The sequence below is a fragment of the Motacilla alba genome, chromosome 10 (genome assembly GCF_015832195.1).
Source record: "Motacilla alba alba isolate MOTALB_02 chromosome 10, Motacilla_alba_V1.0_pri, whole genome shotgun sequence".
Taxonomy (NCBI): Eukaryota; Metazoa; Chordata; class Aves; order Passeriformes; family Motacillidae; genus Motacilla; species Motacilla alba.
In genome coordinates this window covers 2,584,810-2,608,908 of record NC_052025.1, presented here as the reverse complement: position 1 = coordinate 2,608,908, position 24,099 = coordinate 2,584,810, and the positions used below count along the sequence as shown (strand labels likewise).

At 45.3% G+C, this 24,099-nt stretch overlaps 1 protein-coding gene across 9 annotated transcripts in view; it reads left to right on the top strand.

Moving 5' to 3' along the window:
- MYO9A (myosin IXA) overlaps positions 1-24,099 on the top strand; it is a 173,851-nt gene that overhangs the window by 126,476 nt on the left and 23,276 nt on the right. For 8 of the 9 annotated variants that reach the window (XM_038147029.1, XM_038147032.1, XM_038147026.1 and 5 more), the window contains 13 exons: positions 201-322; positions 1,313-1,454; positions 2,166-2,361; positions 6,701-6,820; positions 10,755-10,830; positions 15,220-15,363; positions 16,010-16,049; positions 16,942-17,064; positions 20,226-20,306; positions 21,169-21,279; positions 22,244-22,366; positions 22,851-23,000; positions 23,230-23,540. In XM_038147029.1, the coding sequence (XP_038002957.1) occupies positions 201-322; positions 1,313-1,454; positions 2,166-2,361; positions 6,701-6,820; positions 10,755-10,830; positions 15,220-15,363; positions 16,010-16,049; positions 16,942-17,064; positions 20,226-20,306; positions 21,169-21,279; positions 22,244-22,366; positions 22,851-23,000; positions 23,230-23,540 (1,739 nt within the window). The remainder of the gene's footprint in view (positions 1-200; positions 323-1,312; positions 1,455-2,165; positions 2,362-6,700; positions 6,821-10,754; positions 10,831-15,219; positions 15,364-16,009; positions 16,050-16,941; positions 17,065-20,225; positions 20,307-21,168; positions 21,280-22,243; positions 22,367-22,850; positions 23,001-23,229; positions 23,541-24,099) is intronic. The other variant, XM_038147030.1, reaches the window with a different exon arrangement.

Here is a 24,099-nt window from a genome sequence, read left to right as displayed (position 1 = left end):
GCTTTGTTTCAGGTTGTTCCAGAGGTTCTTTATCCTTTTTTTTGGAATCACAGAAAGCATTGATGCAATATTTACAGGAGAGGTGTCTGTTTTGGTAAACGGTGCATCGGTTTCCACAAAACCCTTTGGATTTTGTCTTTTATTTTTGCTTGCACCAAATCGTCATTATGTCATCTGTGTTTTGTTGGGGTTTTTTTTAGGAGGAATATAGAGCAGAAGGAATTAGCTGGCACAACATCGACTACATAGACAACTCCAGCTGCATCAACCTGATCAGCAAGAAGCCAACGGGGCTGCTCCATCTGCTGGATGAGGAAAGCAAGTGAGTAGGAAAATGCTAGCTTTGGAAATGAGATTTGTTTTTCAGTTAAAATGTGTTTATCCTTCATTTAAAAAAAAAAAAAACAAAACAACTTCCCAGAAAGGTGCTAATAGCTCACTGGTGATTGGTGTTTCTAGTGTTGCTTTAGAGGTGGCAACACACAGAGCAGAGAATCAGCCAGCTGAGCAAAAAGCCTTAAAAAATAGTAATTAAAATTCCTTTCAAGAATTTCTTCCATTAAGGGGAAGGGAAAAGTTTTCCTATGCATCTCTCTTTATTTCTTTCCCTGTCTCTTGGGGGTATGACAGTGTGAAGGTGCTGAACCCGAGTGCATGAGGATGTGTGTGCTGTTATTGAGATACAAGGTGGATTTATCAGTTTACTGGTAAAAATTGAACCAGAGTGAAGTGAGGGCACTGGTCCATAGGGGCTGCATTTCCACAGGGTTTCATGGGCATCAGGGATTTAGCTCAGATTTGCATCCTTGGTTGCATCCAGCTGTCTCAGGAGAAGTTCTTTTGGGGGAACGTGTGGCTTCTGGGGCTGCCTTGGTGTGGAAACTTTGGAGCAGAACAGTTCTCCCATTGGATGCTCATGCCAGTTTCCTCCATGTGAAAGGCAGGGAAAGGCCAGGTGATTTTTGCTGAGGTCACCTCAGATCCACATGGCAGGGGCACGAGGTTTTCTCCCACCATTTGCCTGGCAGGTTTCTCCCCCACTTCTTGTCTCGTTGACAAGAGACCAGCAGTGATGCTCGCCCAGTGAAATTGTACTGGGATAGAACAACTTAAATTGGGTAAAGTTGTGAAATACATCCCCATGCTGCAGATTTCCATGAAGTCTGAGGATGGAGGGTTGGCTTTCTCAACCGAAGCAGACACAGAAGTGGAAGCCCAGAATGTCTCTGGTTTCCCTTTCGTGGACATGAAAGAAGTGGAAAAGTTTTCCCGTTAGGTTTGCAGCTTCTTCCTTTCAATTCTCTCCACTCAGTTTTCCTCAAGCCACAAACCAGACGCTGCTGGACAAATTCAAGCGTCAACATGAAGGGAGCTCCTACATTGAATTCCCAGCAGTGATGGAGCCAGCTTTCATCATCAAACACTACGCGGGCAAAGTGAAGTACGGAGTCAAGGTCTGTCACCCAGCTGTTCCCTGACAGTTGCTTTCATCTAAATCTGGGATTAGGAAGGAAATCCCCAGAGGCTCCACAGAGATGTTTTGGAGAGGATTTGGCCCAAGAAGATGGGAGGGTCAGGAGAGAAGTGTTTGGGGAAATGGAAAGGTAGTAGGGACAGGGTCTTTCTGTTCTCCTTCACATGGGCATTTAGGGAAGAATTTAGGAAGCACAGTGTGTTTAGTGCTACACCCCCACAACACGTTGAAATTGTGTGTCTGATACGCCTTTCTGGGCTTGGTTTGTGTAGAAAACCCAGTGTTCTCCTCATCATTAGCCACTTTTAATGCAGGTTATGTGTGCTTAGGTCTCCACATCCCACTGCTATAGGTACTTGCTGGAATACCACGCGAGTTATTCCAAAGTTGACCCCATTTCTGTTCATGCCAGTTATTAGCAGAAGGAATTCCAGTGGTCAGATGAGCCTGTGTGAGAAACAGCCTCGGGATTTGGAGCTGCAAATCTCCAATCATGTTTCTGATGCAATAAATGCACATGGTAAGCATCAGAGATGATGATCATAAAGAGATATCTGATATGGGAGCAGGAGAGAAAAAAGAAATAGGATTCAATAATTATGCTGGCCCAGAGATAGCCTGGAAGATCCTACCTGGAGTATCATGTGGATATTGTTTCTTTCCCTCTTTCCTCCTGCTTCTCCTTCCCTAGGATTTCCGGGAGAAGAACACGGATCACATGCGGCCGGACATCGTGGCCCTGCTGCGCAGCAGCAAGAACGCCTTCATCTGCGGCATGATCGGGATCGATCCCGTGGCTGTTTTCCGCTGGGCCGTCCTCAGGGCCTTCTTCAGGGCCATGGTCGCCTTCAGGGAGGCTGGAAAACGATATGTGGAGAAGAAAACTGGTATGTGTGCCCATCACCTTGTCCTGGAGCCTGTTTTTCAGCAGCCATTTGGGTCTAATGTGTTATTACCCTGTTTTAAGCAGTCTGACTCATGAGGAGTTTTGAATCTGTTAGAAAATTTGTTTAAATAACAGGTAGATTTTTCGTGGAAGTCACATTTAAAGGTACATTTGGATTTCAACATATCCTAAGGAAATATTTTCATTTCACTGTTGCTTTAATTTTTCATTTTTGTAGGATGCATGGATAGAAAAACACAAGTCATTCAAACAGAGACATACAAATTATCCAACTAAAAAGGCAAATTATTTTTTTTAGTAATTCTTGAACTGTTAGTTACATCTGGAAACAAAAAAAGGCAATAAATCTTCCTATGATTTTCCAAGCTGTTCACCCTTTCAGCTGCAGGAGAGCATGTCTCTTGAATAGCAAAATTCATGGCTCTGCAGTCATCCAGAACCACGGATCACAGGGGCATTAAATTAAAGGAAAGTGATGGTGCATCATCATGCTGTGGCAGGCAAGACCTGGCTGTGCTTTTAGACCATTTCTCAGCATAAAGCAATTTCAGAAAGATGGGTACAAGCTATTACTGTTCATTTCTGGGCACAAGAGGGCTTGAAATCCGTGATGGAATTAGAGCCTCAGCAGGGAAAATGTCAGCTAGGTTAAAATTAAAAGGCAGAGCCGCACCATGAATTACTTTGTAATCAGTGAGGTTTGCATAGTGGAGAGTGAGGGAGCCTGGGACAAGGAGCCTAGGGAGGCAACTGTTCAAGCAGAAAGAATAATTGTCTTGGGAGCAAATCCCAAGAAGAGCAGGAGGCAAAAAATCAACTTTCAGGTCTTGAGGTTCTTCCTCTGACACCTCCTGAATGTGGTGTAAGAGAAGAGCTGATTCTCATGAGCCTGGGTCTGTCTGTCACGTCAAGGCAGCATTTCTGGACACAGTAACCAAAGAGGGAGATGGCAAAGGTGTTTGGCTTCGGGAGAAAGGCCACTCCAAAGAGGCGGCTTCCAAAATCCATCTTCGCATTTTCATCTTGCATGCTGAACCCCAGGCTGAACTCAGATGAGGTAATCCAGAATATTTTAAAAATCATTCAATCTCAGGAAGTAAGAGCAGATTTCAAGCCCTGCTTTGCTTTCTGTGTCTCTGGCGACTGGTCCTGCGCACTGCTGTGCTCATCTCCTCACTCCTGCTTTTCAGTCCAGAGTTTGTAGCAGTAAATTGGTAAATTGCTTATATATATATATATATATATATATATATATATATATTTCTATACGTATCTATATCAATTTTTATATATATATATAACTGGATGAGACCAGGAGGTCTTGAGACAATTCTGAGACTCAATTCTGGTATTGCCTTCTCTTTCCGTACCAAAATTAACTAATACATGGTGATGGCTGAATTTCTAAACCTTTTCATGGTGCTGCTCCATTATCTGTCCTTTAGCCTGTATTCAAATGGCATTGTACTTTGTACCCTCTGGGTTTTGAGTCAAAGAAAAAACAAACCCCTCAGAAAGCCAGGTAAGGTTTGTCTTAAACTTACCAACAATCTGCAGATCATTTATACCCTAAATTTTTATCTGCATCAAATTGGGAAAAAGTCATGAGAAAGTCTCCATTATACAGGCAACACTACTAGGAGGTGATTACCTAAATCTGAATTCCATACTGAGGTACACCTCATCTGTGAGAAAAACTTGACCTACAAGCAGTGGCAGAGCTGGGATCACTGTCCTTGCCCTCTTTGGAGAGATGCCCACCATGTCCAAGCATGACCATCCAGGTTGGACAGGCCTTGGAGCAACCTGCAGTGTAAGGTGTCCCTGCCCTTGGCAGGGGGTGGGACTGGATGATTTTTAAGGTCCCTTCCAACTCAAAACTGTTCTGGGATTCTGACTTTGCCCAGCTCACACTTAGCAAGGTGAGATCAGTAGCAGGGTTTAATTGTGTTTTTGCTAGTGTGGCCTTACACCCATCCCCTGTTCCATTGTCCTCCTCCAAAATGCTGTCACCAAAGCAGGTGGCTGTGGAAGAGGTAGACATGGGCAGGAGGCTCAGCCAGGGTCAGGACAGTGCGACGGGCTGGTGTAGCATGATGCATCCACTGCCAGGTGCTGGGATTCCCTTCCCTTCTCCAAAATAATGCAGAAAAGCCCCAAATTGATGCTTTGCCTCCATGGCAGGAAACATTTGTGAGTTATCAAAGTATCACTAAAATTCTCCCATCTTCATAGATGGAAGCAGAGAACCAAAGGCAGCACATGTTTGATGTTTATTTTGTTTTTTATCAAACCTTGATGACTTTAATTAGCCTGATTTGAGCATCTACCTGCCCACAGATGTGGAGCTGCTGACAAAATGATGGCAGAGTAAGAAAAGCCTCTCTCATACAGTCATCCACATGCACACAATATTTGCACAGATATTTTTTCAAGACGTGCTGCCCGTTCTTGGTTTCTGAGGTCCTTTCCCCATCCATCAGGCAGGTAAAGTGAGGGAGCAGGGAAATATCCAAAACTGGCTTGTTTTAATTAAAGGCTCTTTGCATTCTTTGTCTGAACCCCAGCTGGATCTCTTGTGCTTTTATGCTTGCAATACCCAACAGGGTTTTTCCAGAAAAATCCCTGGCTTACGTCTAAGCAGCTCTGTGAAATTTTGCTTTGCTTCCTTTCCACATCATCCTTTTGGTTGTCTCCTCCATGCCAAGCAGATGCTTCTGGAAGGATAATCAGCATTTTTTTCTTGCTGGCTTTGGGGACTCTTCTGGTTTTGTGCTCTTGATCCCTCCTAGTGCAGCTTTTGGTGATTGTCTGATTGTCATCCTTAACTTGAAGGTGAAGAGCAGCAAAGTGGTGTCACTGTGAATTTTCTTTGTCACCTTTGTGTTTCTGCCTGAGTGATGCCTCTGAGGGTGCTGCCAATGCTCCCAGAATGAAAGATGCCAGGATCAGGCGAGCTGTGCTTAAGCTGAAGGGTGGAACTCTTCAATTATTTGATTTTTAATTTTTTTATTACTAAGTTTATCAATGAGGATTGAAATGGTCCAATAGAAACTGCTTGTTAGAACTGGATTTGTTTGTGAACTTGGATTAAGGGAACACTGTCAAGCTTTTTAGGAATGAAAATTGGCTGACTGACTTCTTTTGCTCTCATCAATACACATTTATCATGCAAAACTCTCTAATTCATAGCAAAAACTTAATGGAAAAAATGGTGTTATTCATACAAACTAGGCTGTGGAGACTTGGTTTTGCTGAACCTAAATCCTTGCTCTTGAGGCTGTGCCTGTCCTTGATGGGCTCTGCAGTTGGATTTAGCCAACAAGGGTTGCTCCTTGGGTAATTCCTGCTTAAAAATAATCCCACTGGCTTCTGCAGATTTATTCCTGAAGCTCATCACCAGAAAAAACACTGCCCTCAAAATAATCAGTAAAAAGGGCTGCACTTGCCAGATAAAGGTGACAGCAACCAAAAGCTTGGTGTTCGAGGTCTCACTGGCATTAAGGTGGGGAAGATGCCCCTTGACAGTGTTCCTGTGGAAAATTCAGATCAGTCCTTTCCCATGGTTTGATGTGTTGGTATGAAATGCTCCCAATAGATGCTGGCACAAAGTGACTCCACGATGACCTCCCCACGCCTCACAGGGAGGGTGGCACATCCTGGACTTGGCCAGCGATGACAGAGAGACACTGTGTGTTGGCACATTGTCACTGGCGTCACCGCTCCTCCACCCTGTGCTCGCAGCTGGGCCATCAGAAGTCCTCTTGGCCACTCATTGATGGTTTCTTCCAACTCAAACTTATCCTGCCAAACTCCAGACGCTGTGTTCTCTGCCCTCAGGGAATATGGAAATGGTGCTTAATGCAAATAATTTACATTTTTCCTTTTAATTGCCAAAATCTGAACAAAATGTAGCGCTGGGATGCACGATGAGAATTCCAGGTGGTTGTGTCATGGAGCATCTGGACAGGGATTTGTGGGTAACACTGGGCAGAGGCACAGAAGCGGTTTTAAAAATAAGTTAATAAAAGTAAAGATTTATCTAATAATCCTCTTTTTGCCCAAATAATCTTGGAGTGATTATTAGGTGTTTGTGCTCTGTCTAATGAGGATTATAATTAGGACTGGGACGTGGTCCAGCCCATTGCTTCCATGCCCCTGTGCCGTGAGGAGGAAACCACAGTTAAATTGTGTCGAGCACAAAAATCTGTGACCCTCGAGCTCCTTTGGGCTTGTTCCTTCCCCTCTCCTGACTTCTGCTTATAAAATCTTTCTCTTCTCTCCATTTTTTTTTGTTTGTTTTTATTTTGCTTCCCAAGGGCATGATGATGCAGTGCCATGTGCGGTTTTGAAAAGTGTGGATAGTTTTAGCTTTCTCCACCACCCAGTTCATCAGAGGAGCTTAGAGATCCTGCAGAGGTGCAAGGAGGAGAAGTACAGTAAGGCTCCACCACCCGCCCTCCCCTCTGATACCACACTCACACTTCCAGAAATGGAAACCAGGTGCATTCCATGTAGAAAGGATAAAAAACCAGCGCCTGAGGAGCCCTCCATGACCAAAACTGCCTCAGAGCAGTTTTGAACCTATTGGGAAATGATTGGGCAGAGTTGGAAGAGTCAAATTAAAAGCAAACCCAAATCTCTTAAGATCTTGCAAAAATTGTTTTGTTGGCCATTTTCCCATTTACTCACTGACATTAGTAAAGAATATTCCTGATACAAAGCTGGTACAGCTGGAATCCAACTGAATTTGGATTTCAGAAATACCTTTAGCTTGTGAAAATATTGTCTCCCAGGGCTTTTACTTAAAACAAAGGCACTGTCAATGTTACTTTAGGGAATGATGCACTTGGTCTCCATTTCTTCATCTTTACTCCTCTGTCATGTAATAAACTCATCCTGCATGACAACATGGACACTCTTGCCTGCACTACTCTATTTTATTTTTATATTTAAATAGATTTTTGATGCTCTCATGTTTAGACATATCATTTTCCTACCATTATTCTCTTCATTCATGTTGTGTGTTAAAGCTGACAGAAATAGAGCTGCTCTGCACGGGCAAAGCCTCAGCCCAACTTGCTTAAACTTCATAAAATTTAGGTGTAAGTGGAAACCACCTTTTTTCTGTATAGAGCTGAGCATGGTAAGTACAGTAGGTGCATGTTAAATCTTCATAAATATGGTTTTCCTGTTAGAAACCTTCTGTCAGATGTCTGTGCTTCCTGCAGCATGTGGAGTTGGGGGAGCAGTGGTGGTTTAGGTCTTAATTTAGGCTTTCATTCTTAATTTAACTACGCTATTTTCCCCTACACGTTGCCAACACTGCTATAAGAAAATATAAAGGAGTGATACTAAATTTTACTTGATTTTTGATTTTATTAAAAGGTGTTGTGCCAAGTGACCTTACCGATACTACTAAGAAACTATTGGAAAGGAAGATAGTTATCAGCAGAGTAATTTTACTTGCAATTAATGAATCGTTTTAACTTTATTTTTAAGCTGGTTCAGAAGTATGGGAGATTTTGGGGGGTTTAGTTTGCATTTCCTTAGGTGAGAAAAAGGAAATTCATACAACTCAAGAGATACTTAGAGCTTTGATTTAATGGGAAGCAGGAAGTTGAGCTCACTGTTGAGCTCAACACCTCAAAACCTCACTAATATAGACTAGTCCACAAAATTTGGGATCTCTTAGGATCAATCCAACGAGTGGGTCTAAGAAGAACCTTGCCAGTTTGTGAATTGGCATCTGACCAGGCAAACGAGTAATTCTTGTTCTGCATTCAGAGATCCTTCCCATCTTCCCATGGGGTGTGCTCCTGCTTCCCCAGGCTCCCAGCCTTGGCAAGCTGAAGTGGGCTTGGAGCCTGTGGAATGTTCGGGTTCAGAATCCATCAGGTTTTGGGCCCCACAGGCGAGCTTGGCCCCAGGGACTGGGCTTTTCCCACGAGTCAGATGAGGTTATACATCCACATCATCCTTGAGACAGGAACCAAGGTCATCCCCTTGTTTTGAACTGTGCAATTAGCTCTGAACAAAGGGAGAAAACAAATTGGTTTGATGAGTTTCTTGAGATTCCCTGTGGGTCCCTTGGTATTGGGCTCCTGGAGCCAACTGGCCGTCCTTCCCTTACCATCAGCTGCTTCCCTAATGCTCTGCCACCCGTTCCTCCAGAGCAAGGCACTGGATTTAGACATCTCTGAATCAGAACTGGAGGTCTGCTGGGTGGTATTCATCCATAGGGAGTAGACAGGGTTTATCCAGAACTCTTCTCAACAAGGGCAAAGACTTGTTAGGTAAATCAGTCTGTCTTTCTGAAACATTCCTGCTGGAGGAAAGACAGACTGTGCTTGAAAAATCAGAATACTTTTCTGCCAGAAGTGTAAACCAGATCAGGCTGTGTCTGAGCCTGACAGAAGGGTAGGAAGACAGATTTTGCTCCAAAAAAAAAGGGTAGGCATTAAAAAAATCTTGGAAATACCAATGAAATCCCATTTTTCCTGGACTCTTTTCGACAAGTAAAGCTTTCTGGGCCTTAATGGGGGAGTATCCAGGCATATTAAAATATATTAATATAATCTGTATTAAAAATAGATCCAGCTAGACATTAGGTACTTTCTTAGTCTAAAACTAGCTACACAAGTACTAATGCAACATTTTAAGAGATTCCTGGTTATTCCCATTTTTCCCTATTTACAATTGGGTTTTTATTCTCTAAATCAGGACTTTGGACACAGAAATACCAGTCTTGAAAGAGGTACAAGAACACTCCTAGGACAAGAAATGTAACCGAAAAGTGGCAAAAAGAGGGATTGAAAAGAGTTTAGAGCTTGGGTATTGTTAACACTCAGATGCATTGCCTGCCTTGCTTTCCAAAAACCTCCAGTGCTGGAGATGCCAAACCTTCTCAGCAGGAGTGATTTGGCTGGTCCTGCCTTGGAGCACAGGCAGGGTTCAAAGATGACCTGGGACAGTACACCCTCAAATTTTCTTTTGTGGACATTTCCAGAATATTTAGGTACCTTTAGATGCAAAAGCTTTACAGGTGGACCATCAATCAGCCTTTTCAGGGATCTCCTGCCCGATTCAAGATGAACAGATTCTCCTGTTCAGCTTCAAGATGAGCTGTTACAACACCTTAACAGGGCAAGGAGGGTGGTAAATGTGCTCTTAAAGGGATGTCTTTGGCAGGAATTCATCTTCTCCTCAGGAATTCCAGGCTCAGAAAAGCAGGACAGGCACAGGTCTCAGCGTATTTGCTTTGTGTTCATCTTTCAGAATAAAACATCACCAGGACACCTTTTAGCTTAGCACCTGGGCTGCATGAAATAGTGGAATTATAAATATAAGGAGGAGGGGATATGCCATTGCTTCTTCCTGTCCTGCTACAAACCATAGTTCAGACTTTTTTCTTTTTAGAAAGCTTTTCTTTTCCCCCCTTTTTTTCCCACTGTAGATGTCTCAGAGTAGAATAAAGCACATTTTTTTCCCATGCTGAGGTGAGAGCTGTGATTTTTCCTGTCTCACAGCAGTGATTTTGAGACAGTTATAAAACTGCTCAGCTGTTTTCATGTCAAACTCCACATTATCAGATCTTTATATTTTTATGGTTTGGTGACTTGAAGCGTTTTGTTGTCTGCAGTAATTGTCTCCTGTCTTCCTAAGTGCTTGGTTACAAAACATTTCCACTTCAGGGCAGATAACAGCTGCTACTGTAACCGTGTGTGGCAGCTTCCTCGGCTGAATACAAAATAGATACTTTATTTAGTATATTGTTTTATTAGCTATATTTTATTACAAATAAATTATTCTAGGTATCAAAGGATACAGGCTCAATAGGCAATCAAGCCTTGATAAAATAGTGTATCAAGCATTTCCTATTTGCTGCACGTGTCCATATATTTGGAGGGATGGAGAGAAGAAATGTCTAAGGAATAAATTACCATTTTTCCAAGCATTCTAATTATGTCCAGGTGTTTTGCCCGTTCAGCTGGGTTATCCCATGCACAGTGGAAAGCTGGGGAGTCTCTTGGACTTAGAGAACATGAGTGACTGCTCCCCCCACCATCATCTCCTTCCTCACCCCGTCTGCTAGCTGGGACAGCATGTCCCTAAAACTCCCCATGTGTGTGTGGGAGAGGAATGAGAGGCTGGAGCAAACAGTGTTACTCACAAGGGTGATGACTCTGGCAGGGAGGTGGGACCGGGGAGCGATGGCATCCCTGGCACCCGGCATGTGCCAGGACACGTCCGCGCTGCTCCGCGCCACTCAGGCCTCAGCTATGGCTCTGCTAATTGTCTGTGGGGATGGCTCTGATAATTGTCTGTTGGCATTGAGCCAGCTGGAAACGTCTTCCTCATGTGCTGCTTCAGGTATCACTCGGAAGAGCCCACGGACTCCGCTCTCAGACCTCCAGGGAGTCAACACCATCAACGAGAGGAGCCCACGGTAAGGCTCCTGCTTTTACCTTGGCGTGGCCAGGGGTCTGGGATGGGAGAGCACTGTCTGTACCTGAAAATGACTGTATTGACTTTTTTTCCATCTCACCTATCAGTCTTATCTTCTCTTCCTTCTTTGTGATGTGATCGGATCTAAACACCTTTCCTGACTAAACAGCAGGCAGGAAAAGCAACTTCCCTGCGTCAAAGGCAGCAGTTGATGGTGGTGGGTGTATGAGGGGATAAGAGGCTTTAAAAAATGAATGAATGTGCCAATATCAAGGAAATAGTCATTTAAGGAGGACAGGTTTGGGTGCAGAGCTGTATAGAGCACGTGGTCGCTCCAGGCACCCTGGAATGTGGAAAACCTGGAAGTTACGGAGTTTGAGATGGTACTTTGCCAAATCCTTGTTTTCAGGGGGAGGGAAATGCACATTAGCTTCAAAATTGATTGATTTTTACAGATTTTATGTACATTTTTATTTTTAAATAACTTCCTGACGTTTCTGACCATTTAAACAGCTACTGAATGAAACTCAGGTCTACACTTGAGATACAGATCTGTGCCTCTTCTGCAAAGCCTTCTCCATCCCCATTCCAGAATTAACTTGCTTGTGAAGCCAAAGTCTTCATTTCCAAGGCATGTCTGGGCATTGATCCTTTTCCTAGCTTCTGTTGTGCTATCCTTCCTCTCATCCCAGGAGGTCTTATTTTCTCAATACCCCTCTAAAGGCATGGAGTGCCTCTCTGCTTCCCTCTGAGCAGGTGTGTGCTGGGGAAGGAGGTGATAGGAGCCCCCTCAGCTCCTACAACCACTGCTTGGAGCTGCAGATATCCAGGTGTGTCTTTGTGGCTGCTCTGAGGTTAATGAGAAGCCCAGAACAAGTCAAGAGGAGCCTAAATCTGTCTCCTGAAATATTAAATCAGTCCTTGCATCTCAGTGGATTCCCCTCCACTGTCCTTCAAGGATATTATGAAGGCTCATTTTTAATGGCTTTAATGTCAAATGGCCATAACAAAAATTACATGCACATAGTTCCTTTTTTTTTCTAGGGGAAGAAAAGTGGCTTTTTCTGCCTGGTTTTGTTCACCATGTGCTCTCTGAGTGCCATCAAGAATAGAATGTCCTTCTTCTTCTGAATTCCTCCCCTTTAAGAGAGGCAGTGGCACCCTCCTGAAGGAGAACTGAATGTTCTCACATCATTACAAGTCCATTTCAGTGGTTAGAGAACATGGAATTTACTTTAAATGGTGCGATTGAGTTCATAAATTTGTGCCACTTCTCGAATTTGAGCAGAAATCCAGGTAGTGCAAGCAGTGCTGCTCTTATCCTGCGAAGATGATGCAACCCTGGCTGTCCTCACCTCAGTCTTTGCCACCCTCCTTTCTTTTCTCATAATGCTGCAGCTGCTGGGGCCCTGATGGGTTGGGTTGTGATGACAGCCAGTCCTTCCTAACGCTCAAAGCAGGGAAGGTTGGTGTCTCCAGAGGTGATGTTCCCTGTTTCCAGCACCTCTGATTGTGCAAGTTTCCCTCAAGATAACGTAAGGTGAAACTTTGTCCCTTTGGAGATCTTCCCTTGGAGATAAGAGGATTCCTGCAGTTTCTCTATCCAACCTTTGGCACCTTTGGAGCTTCTGTAAACTTGGACAGGGCTTTTCTTGCCTGCTCAGCTCCAGCTTTGGAGGCACTTTAGTGTAGGAGCTGGGGCTGCCAATATTTTCATAGCCCAAAATATTTCAATTATCTCAGCAAAGGGACATTGTAAAGGCAGGGAAACTCCTCCTGACCCAGGCAAGGAGGAGGATGTGTTTATTTACTGTGGAGTTCAGTATGTGGTCAGTTCTGGTTATGTGGCTTAGCCCATACCAGCACAGCAGACAAATCAGCCTAAACAGCCAGAATTGAGGAACTGTGTTTTTCTTCCTCAACGTCAGCAGCTGTGTCCTACCAGCAGCCTCAATCAGAGCCTTTATTTGCAGAAAAAAGTGCTTTTGGAGTCATCCTAACTCCTGTGTTCCTCCTCCTGTGATGCCTCACTAGCATGGTCTGTGATCTTCCCTTGGGCATCATCAGTAATGGGTCCCCAAATGTCACTTTTGTCCCTTCCTTCTGGAAGTACAAACCAGGTGTGTCATAAGATCTCCAAGGTCCAGCGTGTACTTTCAGAGTAGGCTGGTGATTCTGATCCCTTTCATTGTAGCTGCTTTTGATCTGGAGAGTCGTGTCACCCTTGATGAGTGTTGGTATTTCAGGTAAATGGCACTTGTTGGGCAAGAGGAGGTGAGCACAGGAGTGCAGGTAACACGGCTGGAAGAGAGATTGGCATTAGCAGCTTCCCAGCAGATCGACTGGCAGCCCATTTATAGCTCCAAATTAAACAGGAGCTGCTTTCCAAGCCATCTCATGATCATGTGGTCGCTGATAAGTCTGGTTGTGCATCCAACCTACAGGATAGCCCGGGGCTGTTTCTAAAAGCAATTTTGAGGCATGACATCACTCAGGAAGTCACTGTGGAGAGTTTAGGGAGCCAAGTGCTCTCCTCTGATCTCAGAAAAAAGTGGACTGGTGGTTTGCACATGCTGGGTGGGAAACCAGGCTTCAGCAGAGCATTCCAAGTGCTTTCCCCATCTGCTGAGAAATGAGGGCCAGGCCATGCCTAACCAAAACCACTTGGGCTGGTTGGGATCCTGCTGCTTTGTGCTCACTAGTGACACTTTTATGTGCAGGGGTGTCTGAGCAGGTGTTGGTCTGGAAGCAGCTGGCTGGGCTAGGTGAGGGCATTGACTCCAAAATACCAAAAACCTGCATCTGTTGCCATGTGAATGTATCCATCCTAAAGTGTCCCTGACGAACAGCGCAGTCATTTTATCTCTTTGGTTTTTTAAAACCACCTGGGAATTTCTAGGATTTTCCAGAGAGGTTGGCCAGGATTAGTGGTGTTGTACATGCCAAAAGTGGCTGTTGAGTTTTAGTGCTTCCCATCAACTAGTGATTTTTTTTATTCCCACCACCTGCAAACAGGGGGGTTTTGGTGGATAGTACCTGAGATGTAAAGAGAAGAAAGGTGAACAGGAGGGATCACTTGGCTATTCAAGCTTCTCACTAACCATCTGTGAATGGAATGCTTAAGAAAGCAGGTCCTGGAGCACTTAACCAGGGGTTTTGCTTTGCTGTGATTGATCCCTCCTTATAATAGTGGTCCATGTCAAAATGCTGCTTTAATAGGATCAGGAAGGAATTTGGGAAGTGCTTAGATGAGGCAGCGAGGTGACGTTGCTCTGAGGATCTGGCTCCAGGCTTTGAGCTGGCTGAACATACAGCTTTACATCCTTTAATTTTTAATTTCCATGTGGCACTTGAGATTTGCCTTTCATCCAAATGAGGACTTTAAAGCAAAGGACTGCCTTGTTGTCAGAGCTCAGAAGTGGCCGGCGCCTGGGGCCACGTTTAAACCGCCGTGTCCTTCAGCATCCTCATGACCTGGTGCAGCCTGGAGTCTCCTCCTGCTCCTTCTCCTCCTGTCTGAGATAACTTGGGGGATGGGGGGGTGCATTGCAGCCCCCACATCCTTCCTTAGATTGCTTTTACTTTGTATGATGATTTCTGCAAGGCTGATAAAAAATTTAGATTTAAAAAACCCCAACAAACCACCAAAAACCCACCAAGCCAAAAGTGTTTTGGTGGGGTGCTGCCCATAAGAGGCCTCATGTCCCCCAGACACCACTGGAAGCCTCCTCATCTCTGGAAATTGCTTGTCCTATGTGTATTTTGGTCATGTATCCGTTTCCATCCCTTCTAGAGAGGATTTTGGTTCCTCTCCTTTTTACCTTTAGCTCTTCTGAAGCCAGGTGAGCATTTCTGGAGACCACAGCAGTTATGCTCCATGGCAGAGGGGACCAAATTGAGTGACTGATTTGTAATCAGGTTCCGGAGAGGGATTCTGGGTCAAGCCATCCATCCAGCTGGAGCTGACATCCATCTTTGTGGCAAATAATGAGTTTATTAGAAATTAGATTTGCTTTTTCTTTTCCCAATGGAATGGTTGTGTGAATTGGAGGAGACAGGGTCAGCACCAGATGTCATGGCCTTGTATCCTTCAGACCACTAAAGGTATCTAGAGGTATCTGCAGACTCAGGGTTTCTGTCTGGGAGAGCTGGAAGCTGTTTTTGTCCTGCTGTTAATTTGTTCCTTTTGTGCATATTTGATCTTTGAGAGGTGCTTTAGTAGACGATGGCTTCATGTGCTGTCTGGCACCAGGGGCTCATCCCATGGGAGAGAAGGAACAATGGAAAGAAAAAAACAGCAGCTCATTTTCTACCAATGGGTTGTTTTATCATCTGTTTTTATCATGGAACTGTGTTTTTTATCTCTTCCTAACGGAGTCTGGTGTTCCAGGGATGCCTATGGAGTCGGCTGGAATGGCCGGATGGGGATGAGGCACAACAGGCTCGCCAGTCCTGGCACCTTCCTGGACAAAGATGGGATATTCGTCAATGCCACCAACAGCAAACTGCTGGAGAGGGCCCATGGCATCCTCATGTCAGTACCCAGGAGGGGATCTGGGCTTTACTCCTGGAGCACAATGAGCAGCAAGGATAGTTAGGGGAATGTAATCAGCCAGGATATAAAACTCCCAGGGTGCCAGGTAGACTTGGAGCTGTCTCCCAGTTGGGTCAAAGCAACCCCAGTACATTTGACGTGTCTGATTTCAATTGTCTCATTCATTCAGAATGACAAAGGGAAGAAAGAGAAGGAACAAACCTTCTGGTCACACCAGTCTGGAGATACAGCAGCCATGTGATGCAGTCACACTTCTAGCATCTTATCTAAGTTTCCATTATAATTATCTGGGCAGGTGATTCACACTGCAGCCTCCTCGAAGGTTCAGGGAGCATCCTAAGGTGGCTGGAATGAGCATGGGGCTTTTAAAACAGGAGGCTGGTCAATCATTTTGTGACCTGGCTTTATTGCTCTTCCCAAATTCCCGGCATGCCATCATTTCCAATGTATCCATTCCCATTAATTGGATACATTCCTCTTAGTCTGCAATGTGCAGGGGCAGCCCCATTTCAGTGCTGGCTACAGGCAGCAGCTGCTCAGAGGGATGTGGAGGGGCTGGTTTCATAAGCTCCTCCATCCCACAACTGCACTGTGGATTAACCTGAGCCGTTTATTATCTCCCCAGGCGAAATAAGAACTTCAAAGCCAAACCCAGTCTCCCAAAGGTGAGTGAGAAGCAGCCTTTTCCTCCTTGTGGTTTGTGGTTTAAGGCTGTAGCACAGTCATGGGATGCTGCTGGATATGAAGAAGACCATTGTGTCTACACCAAGACTTTGGTCAACTCAGCTCTGTTCAGGACTCTTTAATTCATATAAACCCAAAGGATTTCAGCCCTAATTTCTGCTGGGAGAGAGAGATACGAGCACTTACATCCTGCTCTGTCTCCTTTTTCCTCCTTCTGAGGAGTATGTACCTACTGGTGAAATTTAATAGCTAAATCTCTAAACTAAAATGAGCAAGTAAGTGATGCAGGAGAGCTGGTACCTGATAGACAACAACCTTGTTACTTTCCCTGTGTCTTGGCTACATTTATTATAAGAGATGCCAGGACATTTCTTGTCCCTAGAAGAATAGTGCTTTTTGTGGTCCTCGCTGATGCTGCATCCATGGTCAGAAACAGAGCACCAGGAGAGGAGCAAACATTGGTTTTACTCCTCTCTGTGTCCATTTTGCACCTGGAGAGGCACTGATGCAGTTAATCAGTGAACTGCTCATTAACAGTGAGGAGAATCATAGAATCATAGGATGGTTTGTGTTGGAAAGGACTTTAAAGTTTTTCTAGTTCTTCCCCCTGCAGTGGGCAGGGTCATCTTCCACTATCCCAGGTTGCTGCAAGCCCCATCCAACCTGGCCTTGGACACTTCCAGAGATAGGGCAGGCACAGCTGCTCTGGGCAACCTGTGCCAGGGCCTCCCCACCTTCACAGGGAAGCCATCCCTCAGTGTTCCCTGTTGAGTTTACATCACCTAAGGAAGCCCTGTGAGGGTGAAGGAGGGATATAGCCGATGGTGTGATGGTAACATCTGGATTTTCTATGGATTCTCTCTTTTTTCACAGCACTTGCTGGATGTGAAGTCCCTCAAGCACCTCACGAACCTGACGTTGCACGACCGCATCACCAAATCCCTCCTCCACCTCCACAAGAAGAAAAAACCACCCAGCATCAGCGCCCAGTTCCAGGTGAGCCCTTTCCTTTGATGGAGAGAGGGGAACCCCCTGCTCCAGGCACAGTCCTGCCCCATCCCCTGCAGCATTTAGGCCATGAATCCCTCTGAGGGCTTGAGGGAGCCGGGAGACATGGCAGGTATTTAAAGGGTGCAAATAGAGAGAAATGAGAGTGGGGATGGGTATCGTGGGGGATGACGTGGTGGAGCAAGGTGGGACATGAGCATGAGCTGCATCCCTGTCCTCTGGTACATCATATTGTGGTGCTTTCTCCCCCAAATCCAGAAACCACCAAATCCCCAAATCACATTTTTTGCAGTCTTTATACTCTCATCCAGCATAATCTGTTCTGAGACAGAACGGGAATTTTAATAGGGGCAGAAAAGTCAGAATCCTCCTGCATTGTCTCTTGGTGAGCAGGTGAATTCAGAGGAGGGATCAATCCTGTGTTGTCAGTGCAGTGTGCCAGTCAGCAATCCCGAAAATAATCCTCCAAGGACTTGGCAGTGCTGGGCTCACAGTAGGACTCAATGATCTTAAAGGTCTTTTCCAGCCTGAATGTGATTGTTCTAAATGTGCATCACAGCTTGGAAACTGCTACAAGACATGTGCACGAGCAGGTGGTTATAATAGAAAGCAGCTTTTCACTTAAAATCTGGGTTCTGAGCAAGTCTGGGTTGGTTTTGACTTGTAATTTTGACTGCTTTGGGGTTTTTTTGGAGATGTGGTTTATATTTAGAAAGTCTCCATGTGTAGGTGTGGGTAAGACTAAATAATTAAAAATACATGCACACACATGTGTATATATAATTTGCAGAGTGCACATCTGTAAATTTATATATTTAGCCTTGTCTAATCTAATGGTATTCTGGTCAAAATTCACTCCTGCAGAGTTTAATTCATACTCGTGGAGGGGTTGAAACAGGGATGTCTTAGAGTGAAAGGCCTTCCCAAAACCTATTTATGCTCCCAACAAAACTCTGAAAAGCCCCGGGGGGCAAAATTGGGGTTTTTTTGTATATTTTCACAGCACATTCAAATCAAAGATCCCTAATTTCAGTGAGCACTTGTTAAAGAGAATAATTTTAAAGGGACAAAGCAGCAGCATTGCTTTTTTAATCAAGAGCAAACTAATAAAATTGCAGTGCATGGAATTGGGTCACAGGCAGGAAACACAAATGTTTCCTAACGTGGTTTTTTCCCAGAGAAACGCTGCTTTGTGGCTAATGCCTCAACACCAGGCTTGCAGCTGCTCCATCTCCTGTGGATTTCCACTATCCCTAGACTTAGGGTAATCTGGAGGGGAAATAGCTGCCTCAGAGTGTGCTCCAGGAGCAGGGATGGCTTTCATGACGGAAAACTAAACCACCCATACCTGAAACTGTAGAGCTCCCCTTTAACCCACATGCAGGTGGTGCCCTGGAGACAGGGATGGAAGGGTTCCTGAAAGGCTGAGTACAGGTGCTGAAGGAGTGGGTGGCTGGGGAGTTTTGCTGGCAGAGGGACAAAGGAGATGGGTACAGGGTTAATCCAGCGACCTCACGTGTCCTTTGTGGATTCCCGACCACCAGATGGCAGATGGTGCCTGGACCATCTGCCTCACACGGGACGGCCCTGAGGGAATGGAAATGCCCCCTCCTATGGGTCCTGCACATCCCATTCCCACCATTTCCAGCACTGGGAGCACTCTGCTTGCACACTTCCCCTTTCAACATAGGGGTCGTGTCCCTTGTGTACCCCCTCTCCCTCCCACTAGCCTGTGTGGCACAGTGGGTTGCTGCAGCATTGCTGCTGATTGAAAGCTCCCAATAAGCTTGTTTTGTGTAAAAATGAGTAGCTTCAGATGTTAAGAAAACCAGGAGCATGCCAGCAGAGGTCTGCCACGTCATGGCATTCCTGCTGTTCCCTGGGACAGGAGCAGGGATATTTGCATGAAGTTAATGGACATAACACAGCTGCATCACATGTGCGTGGGATCCATCCCTTGCTCCTTCCAAAATCCTGGATGTGAATGAACATCCAGGATTTTCTTGTTTTTCTAAAGATGAAAGGCTTCCCATAAAGATGTCTTTGAAATGATCAGAAGGGAAAAAAGGCTTCCTGTGAGCTGATCTGTGGGCAAAATGCTTCTTTGTAATACCACGCCAGTTTATTAACTCCTGTATTCCAAAATTTATAACTCTGCTTATAGTAAAGGTGACAAAAATATCCTTTACATGACTGAGTTTTATACTCTATTAAAATCAGGAGTAATCAACTCTCCAGCACTTTACCAATGCCATGTTTGTATGTGCTCAGCAATTAGAGATGCCCAAAGTATTTATAGGACACAGCAAAAAAATGTGGCTGAGGAGCCTGGGCAGCACCGAAGGACTCGGCACACTCTGTTTTCAGCCTGGTTTTGTTCCAAGGGCTTGTCATTCATCCCAAAAAGTCAAAGGTTTGCAAAGGGAAGGGATAACTCAGCATGACATCCCACTGGAGCAGCTGGCTGTAGAGTGATGCCAATGTCAATTCCCTTTCATGGGAGAGGCTTTTAATGGTGATGAATAAATAAGGGGAAATAGAAAAATGGAACCAGGAAACCCCTCGATTCTCAGTGATCCTTCAGTCAGGAGCATGCCAGCACTGAAGCTCTTCTCTAGAAACAAACTGTGAAGTGTTCAGGGTTGCAGGCTTCAAAAATATTTATGAATTCCTGATTTTCCCTTGGCAAAGCTTTCATTAAAACCAATTCATTTTTAGGCCAACAATAAAGTTTTGACAATTAAAAATCAGGAGTAAATCCTGCCTGGAGTCACTTTTGCTAAAGGAAAATTTGATTTGCATTTAAAACACATCTGGTTGCTTTGTGCCAGGTGTAAATTCTTGTCTTGGAGCTCCCATTCATGGCTGGAAGAGGCTTGTGGTGTGGAGTGGGATGGGAATTTGGGCTCCAGGGAAACCAGAGATCTGAAAATACAGCCCGGCATTATATTTATCTTTGGTTTCTTTACTAGGGGCAGACAAAATCAGCCAAGTTGCTTGTGCTAAAACACTCATTTGGGAGAACAATTTCCCATGTGCCTCATTTACTCAGAATTAATTCCAAATTATGTTGGTTTATAATTTAAGCATTTGGATTTTCATTATCCACAGTGGTCTCCTCTCCCTTCCCCGTGTCCCCTCTGTTGCAGGCATCCCTCAACAAACTGATGGAGACCCTTGGCCAAGCTGAGCCCTATTTTGTCAAGTGCATCCGATCCAACGCTGAGAAGGTAAATGCCATCCTGTGAAAGCAAGATCCTGCTAGAAATCAGCTTGGGAACCTTTTTTCCATGTTTACAGGGAGTTAGATAGGAAACAAAGCCTCAAGTGGAGCTGAATTTAGAAGATTTAGGCAAGGGGAAGCATGGATTTATCACTCGAGTGTCACTCTTGATGAACTGCACTGGTTCTTCTTATATTTGTAGAAACACATGTATGCAAATATAGCATTTTCATTTATATGAAAAATGGATTTAAAAAATGAATTTGACTCCTTTGAAGCTTCTCATCAGCCATAAGGGAGATTTGTAGAACCATGAATTCACTTGTGCTGGGTCTGAGCCCTGAAGCTTCCTTAAAATAAAGTCTCCATAAGTAAAAGCAGATATTTTTAGAATAAACTACATTGATCACACTGACTCATATTTCTTGAATTTGACTTTACATAATTGTGTTATGGACCGAGGACCCCCATTTCAAAATGTAGAGATGCTTTGTAGATTAATCCTTCAGAGTTTCACCCAGGCATTTAAAGCTGAAGCTTTTTGCATTGGAGATTATTTAGTTGCTTGAAATCTCAGCCATTAACTGTGCCCGTGGGGGTTCTTATTCAATTCAAATGCAAAAAATCTTTTTTTATGGCTTTATTTCTCTAGTTAGCTGTTTGAAAGTCTCAGAAGCAAACAGGATTCAATCCTAGTGGGATTAGTTTGGTTCCTGGGGACCCACATTCCCTCCCTCCTGTAGCATCGCTCACAATCTGTGTGTCATGCACATGTGCTACATCTGCTGCACCCTTCGCTCATCCGTGCACTTAAAAGCTTCAGGGAAAGGAAATATTTGCTCATCCTTGGTCTGGTTTTCCCCCTGCAGCTGCCCCTGCGGTTCAGCGACAGCCTGGTGCTCCGGCAGCTGCGCTACACGGGGATGCTGGAGACCGTGCGCATCCGCCAGTCAGGATACAGCTGCAAATACTCCTTCCAGGTTGAGTACCATGGGCTTTGTCTTCCATCACCTTTAGCATCATTAGCAGAGTGGTCTGAGTGTTGCTGGCTCATTTTTATCAGGGTAATTCATTTCTAGCTCTTGGAAGGCAGTGGATGTAACAGGCTGTTCTCTGCCTATGGGCCCGTCTAGACCTCAGGGTGGGCTGCGAGCCCCCTGGACTGTGATTTTTGAACAAAACCAGTATTTTTTTTGCAACGTGGACTCCCTTTTGGAAAAAACTGATCTGCACGTTCTCTTCTGCATCTGGAATTACTGGGAGCAATGTTTGCCCTGTTGTGTTGGCTGTGTCCCATCAGGAGGGTGATATGCATCCTCCGAACTGCTGGAGTTAGCCAGCTTTTCCTGTTTTCTTCTTTTCCATATGTTTGCCAGGTTTTGTGTACATGTCGGTCCTTTCATGCTTTGCTGGTGCTGATTGGTTTCCTGCTTGTGGCTGCTTTGGGGCAGATGTCGTGTTCTGCACAGCAGCTGTTTAGAAAAAGAAAAATGCTCAGCATTTTTTTGCTGTGAGCAGGGATCCCAACCTTGCTTGGGAGGATCTATCCTCTTGTACCTCCTTCACTTTTTGAATCCTCCCAGCTGGAGCATCTCAGGGATATTTTGCAGATGTTGGTATCTGCCTTCCGTAGTGGCCCTTGCTGGGGATTTGGAGCATTTTTTTGCTGGGGTTGACCCTGTGGCTCCTGCAGAACCTCTCCTCCCACGCTGAAAAATGTTTGAACCTTGCTGGGTCCCTGCTTTGATGTCTTTCCCATCAAACCACAAATGTTGGATGAATCTTGGTGTTCCTTGGTGCATAAAATGTTATCTGTCCTTCTGCTCGCTCCAGAGGTCCCGTTTCATGTGGCCAGTGGAGCAAATCTGTTATTTATGAGAGAAAGAAGCAGCAGGACCCAACTAACCAAGTCTTGGTGTTGCTTCTTTTTTTTCCCCTTCTCAGGATTTTGTGAACCATTTCCATGTCCTTTTGCCACAAGGGATCAGTCCATCGAAGCACAATATCCATGATTTCTTCCAGAAGATAAAACTTGATCCAGACAATTACCAAGTTGGAAGAACAATGGTAAATGTTCATTCTCAGTTCAGCCTTTAAGACACAGATATAACATTTGCCTGCATTTCTGTCTGGTAGATTAATATTTACACATGGTTTTAATTGATGAAGCTATTTTTCTTCTGTTTACCAAAAATCAGTGATTTAAATGAAACTTTTAATATTGTTAACATAAAAGAGTAAGGAATAATATTGGTTTTTGATTGATTGTAATGAGGCAGCCTCAAAAAAATCATGTCCTGCGTGTATGTAGACTTAGCTTGATATGATGGTCCTCATTTTGCCTCCCCTGATGGGAAAACTCTGTAATTCAGAGCTTAGACAGTCACAGGCTGTTGTGAAACTGCTGAAACCTGTAAGAGGTGCCTTCACAAAAATCAACTCCTCAACTTGCCTGGGAGCATGCAGGACACAGAAACCAGGAGGATTCAATCATTTGACTCATGGTCCGGGCAGCTTTCCATGCTAGTGTTTTTTGGGTTGTTTTGGCCAGGTTTTCATGAAGGAACGGGAGCGGCAGCTGCTGCAGGACCTGCTGCACCAGGAGGTGCTGCGGAGGATCACGCTGCTGCAGCGCTGGTTCCGCAGCCTGCTCTGCAGGAGGCAGTTCCTGAGCCTGCGGCACGCGGCCGTCAGCATCCAGGTGGGTGCTGGTGCTGGATCCCAGTGCAAATTACCATCCCCAGATCCTGCAGACAGAGCCCGTGGGTAAAATCAGCTCTCCTGTCCAAGGAAGGAGCTTGCAATCAGGATTGACTCCTTCTGCCGTAATAAGCTGGGAATGGGGGGAAGCTGGAGAGGTTGCACCGAGGCAGGTGCTGTCCCATCTTCACACAACACCCATTACAAGGAATCCCCTGCTGCGTTTGCAGAGATTTTGGCGAAGCTACCAGAGCCGAAAAAAAGGCAAACCATCCCCAGACCCTCTGGTTCTCAGCCAAGCCGCTGTCATCCTTCAGACCCACTGGCGAGGCTTCGTGGAGCGGCGGAGGTTCCTGCAGATGCAGTTTGCAGCCCATCTCATCCAGAGCTGCTGGCGGGAGCACGCCAGGCGCCGGCACGCCGCAGCCACCAGCATCCAGGCAGCCTGGCGGGGACACCGTACCCGGCAGGCGTACACAGCCCGCAGGAGCAGGGCCGTGTGCCTGCAGGCAGCGTGCCGCGGGTACTTGGCACGGCAAAGGTAACACTGCTGGCCTCGGGTAAAGAGGAACATGTTTTTTGGTGATGCTCACAGGGTGGTTGGTGTGAATCAGGGCACTACAGTGACTTACACAGGGCAGTGTCCCTTCGTGTATCCATGACCCTCTCCTGACCTGCCCTGCTCCTTCGTTTGCCCACGCTTTCTAACAATTTAGCTGCACGTCCCGCTCTTGGAATAAGCAGAGCCTATTTCAGGTTGGAGCACGTAGGCAGCGCAAAGCCAAGGCCGTAAATACTCACAAGGGTTTTTTTTTCCTCTTGGCAGCAGCACCAGTTTAAGTAGCCTATTTTTAACTCAGATTGCCTCACCAATCTGGTTGCTGTGCTGGCTCACAAGGACAAGGGATACCGGAGCCAGCCGCTGTGGAGGGCACAGGCTTTCCAGCCATGCCTCGGCTCACTGGCCGGGGGGCAGGCCACAATTTACTCTCCAGAGGTGCTGCCTGCAAGGTGTGGAGCACCTTAATGTTGCTTGGAACATTTGGGAACTGCAGAGAGCTCCTGGTGCCGGGCACAAGTCCCTGCTAAGTTCTTCCAGA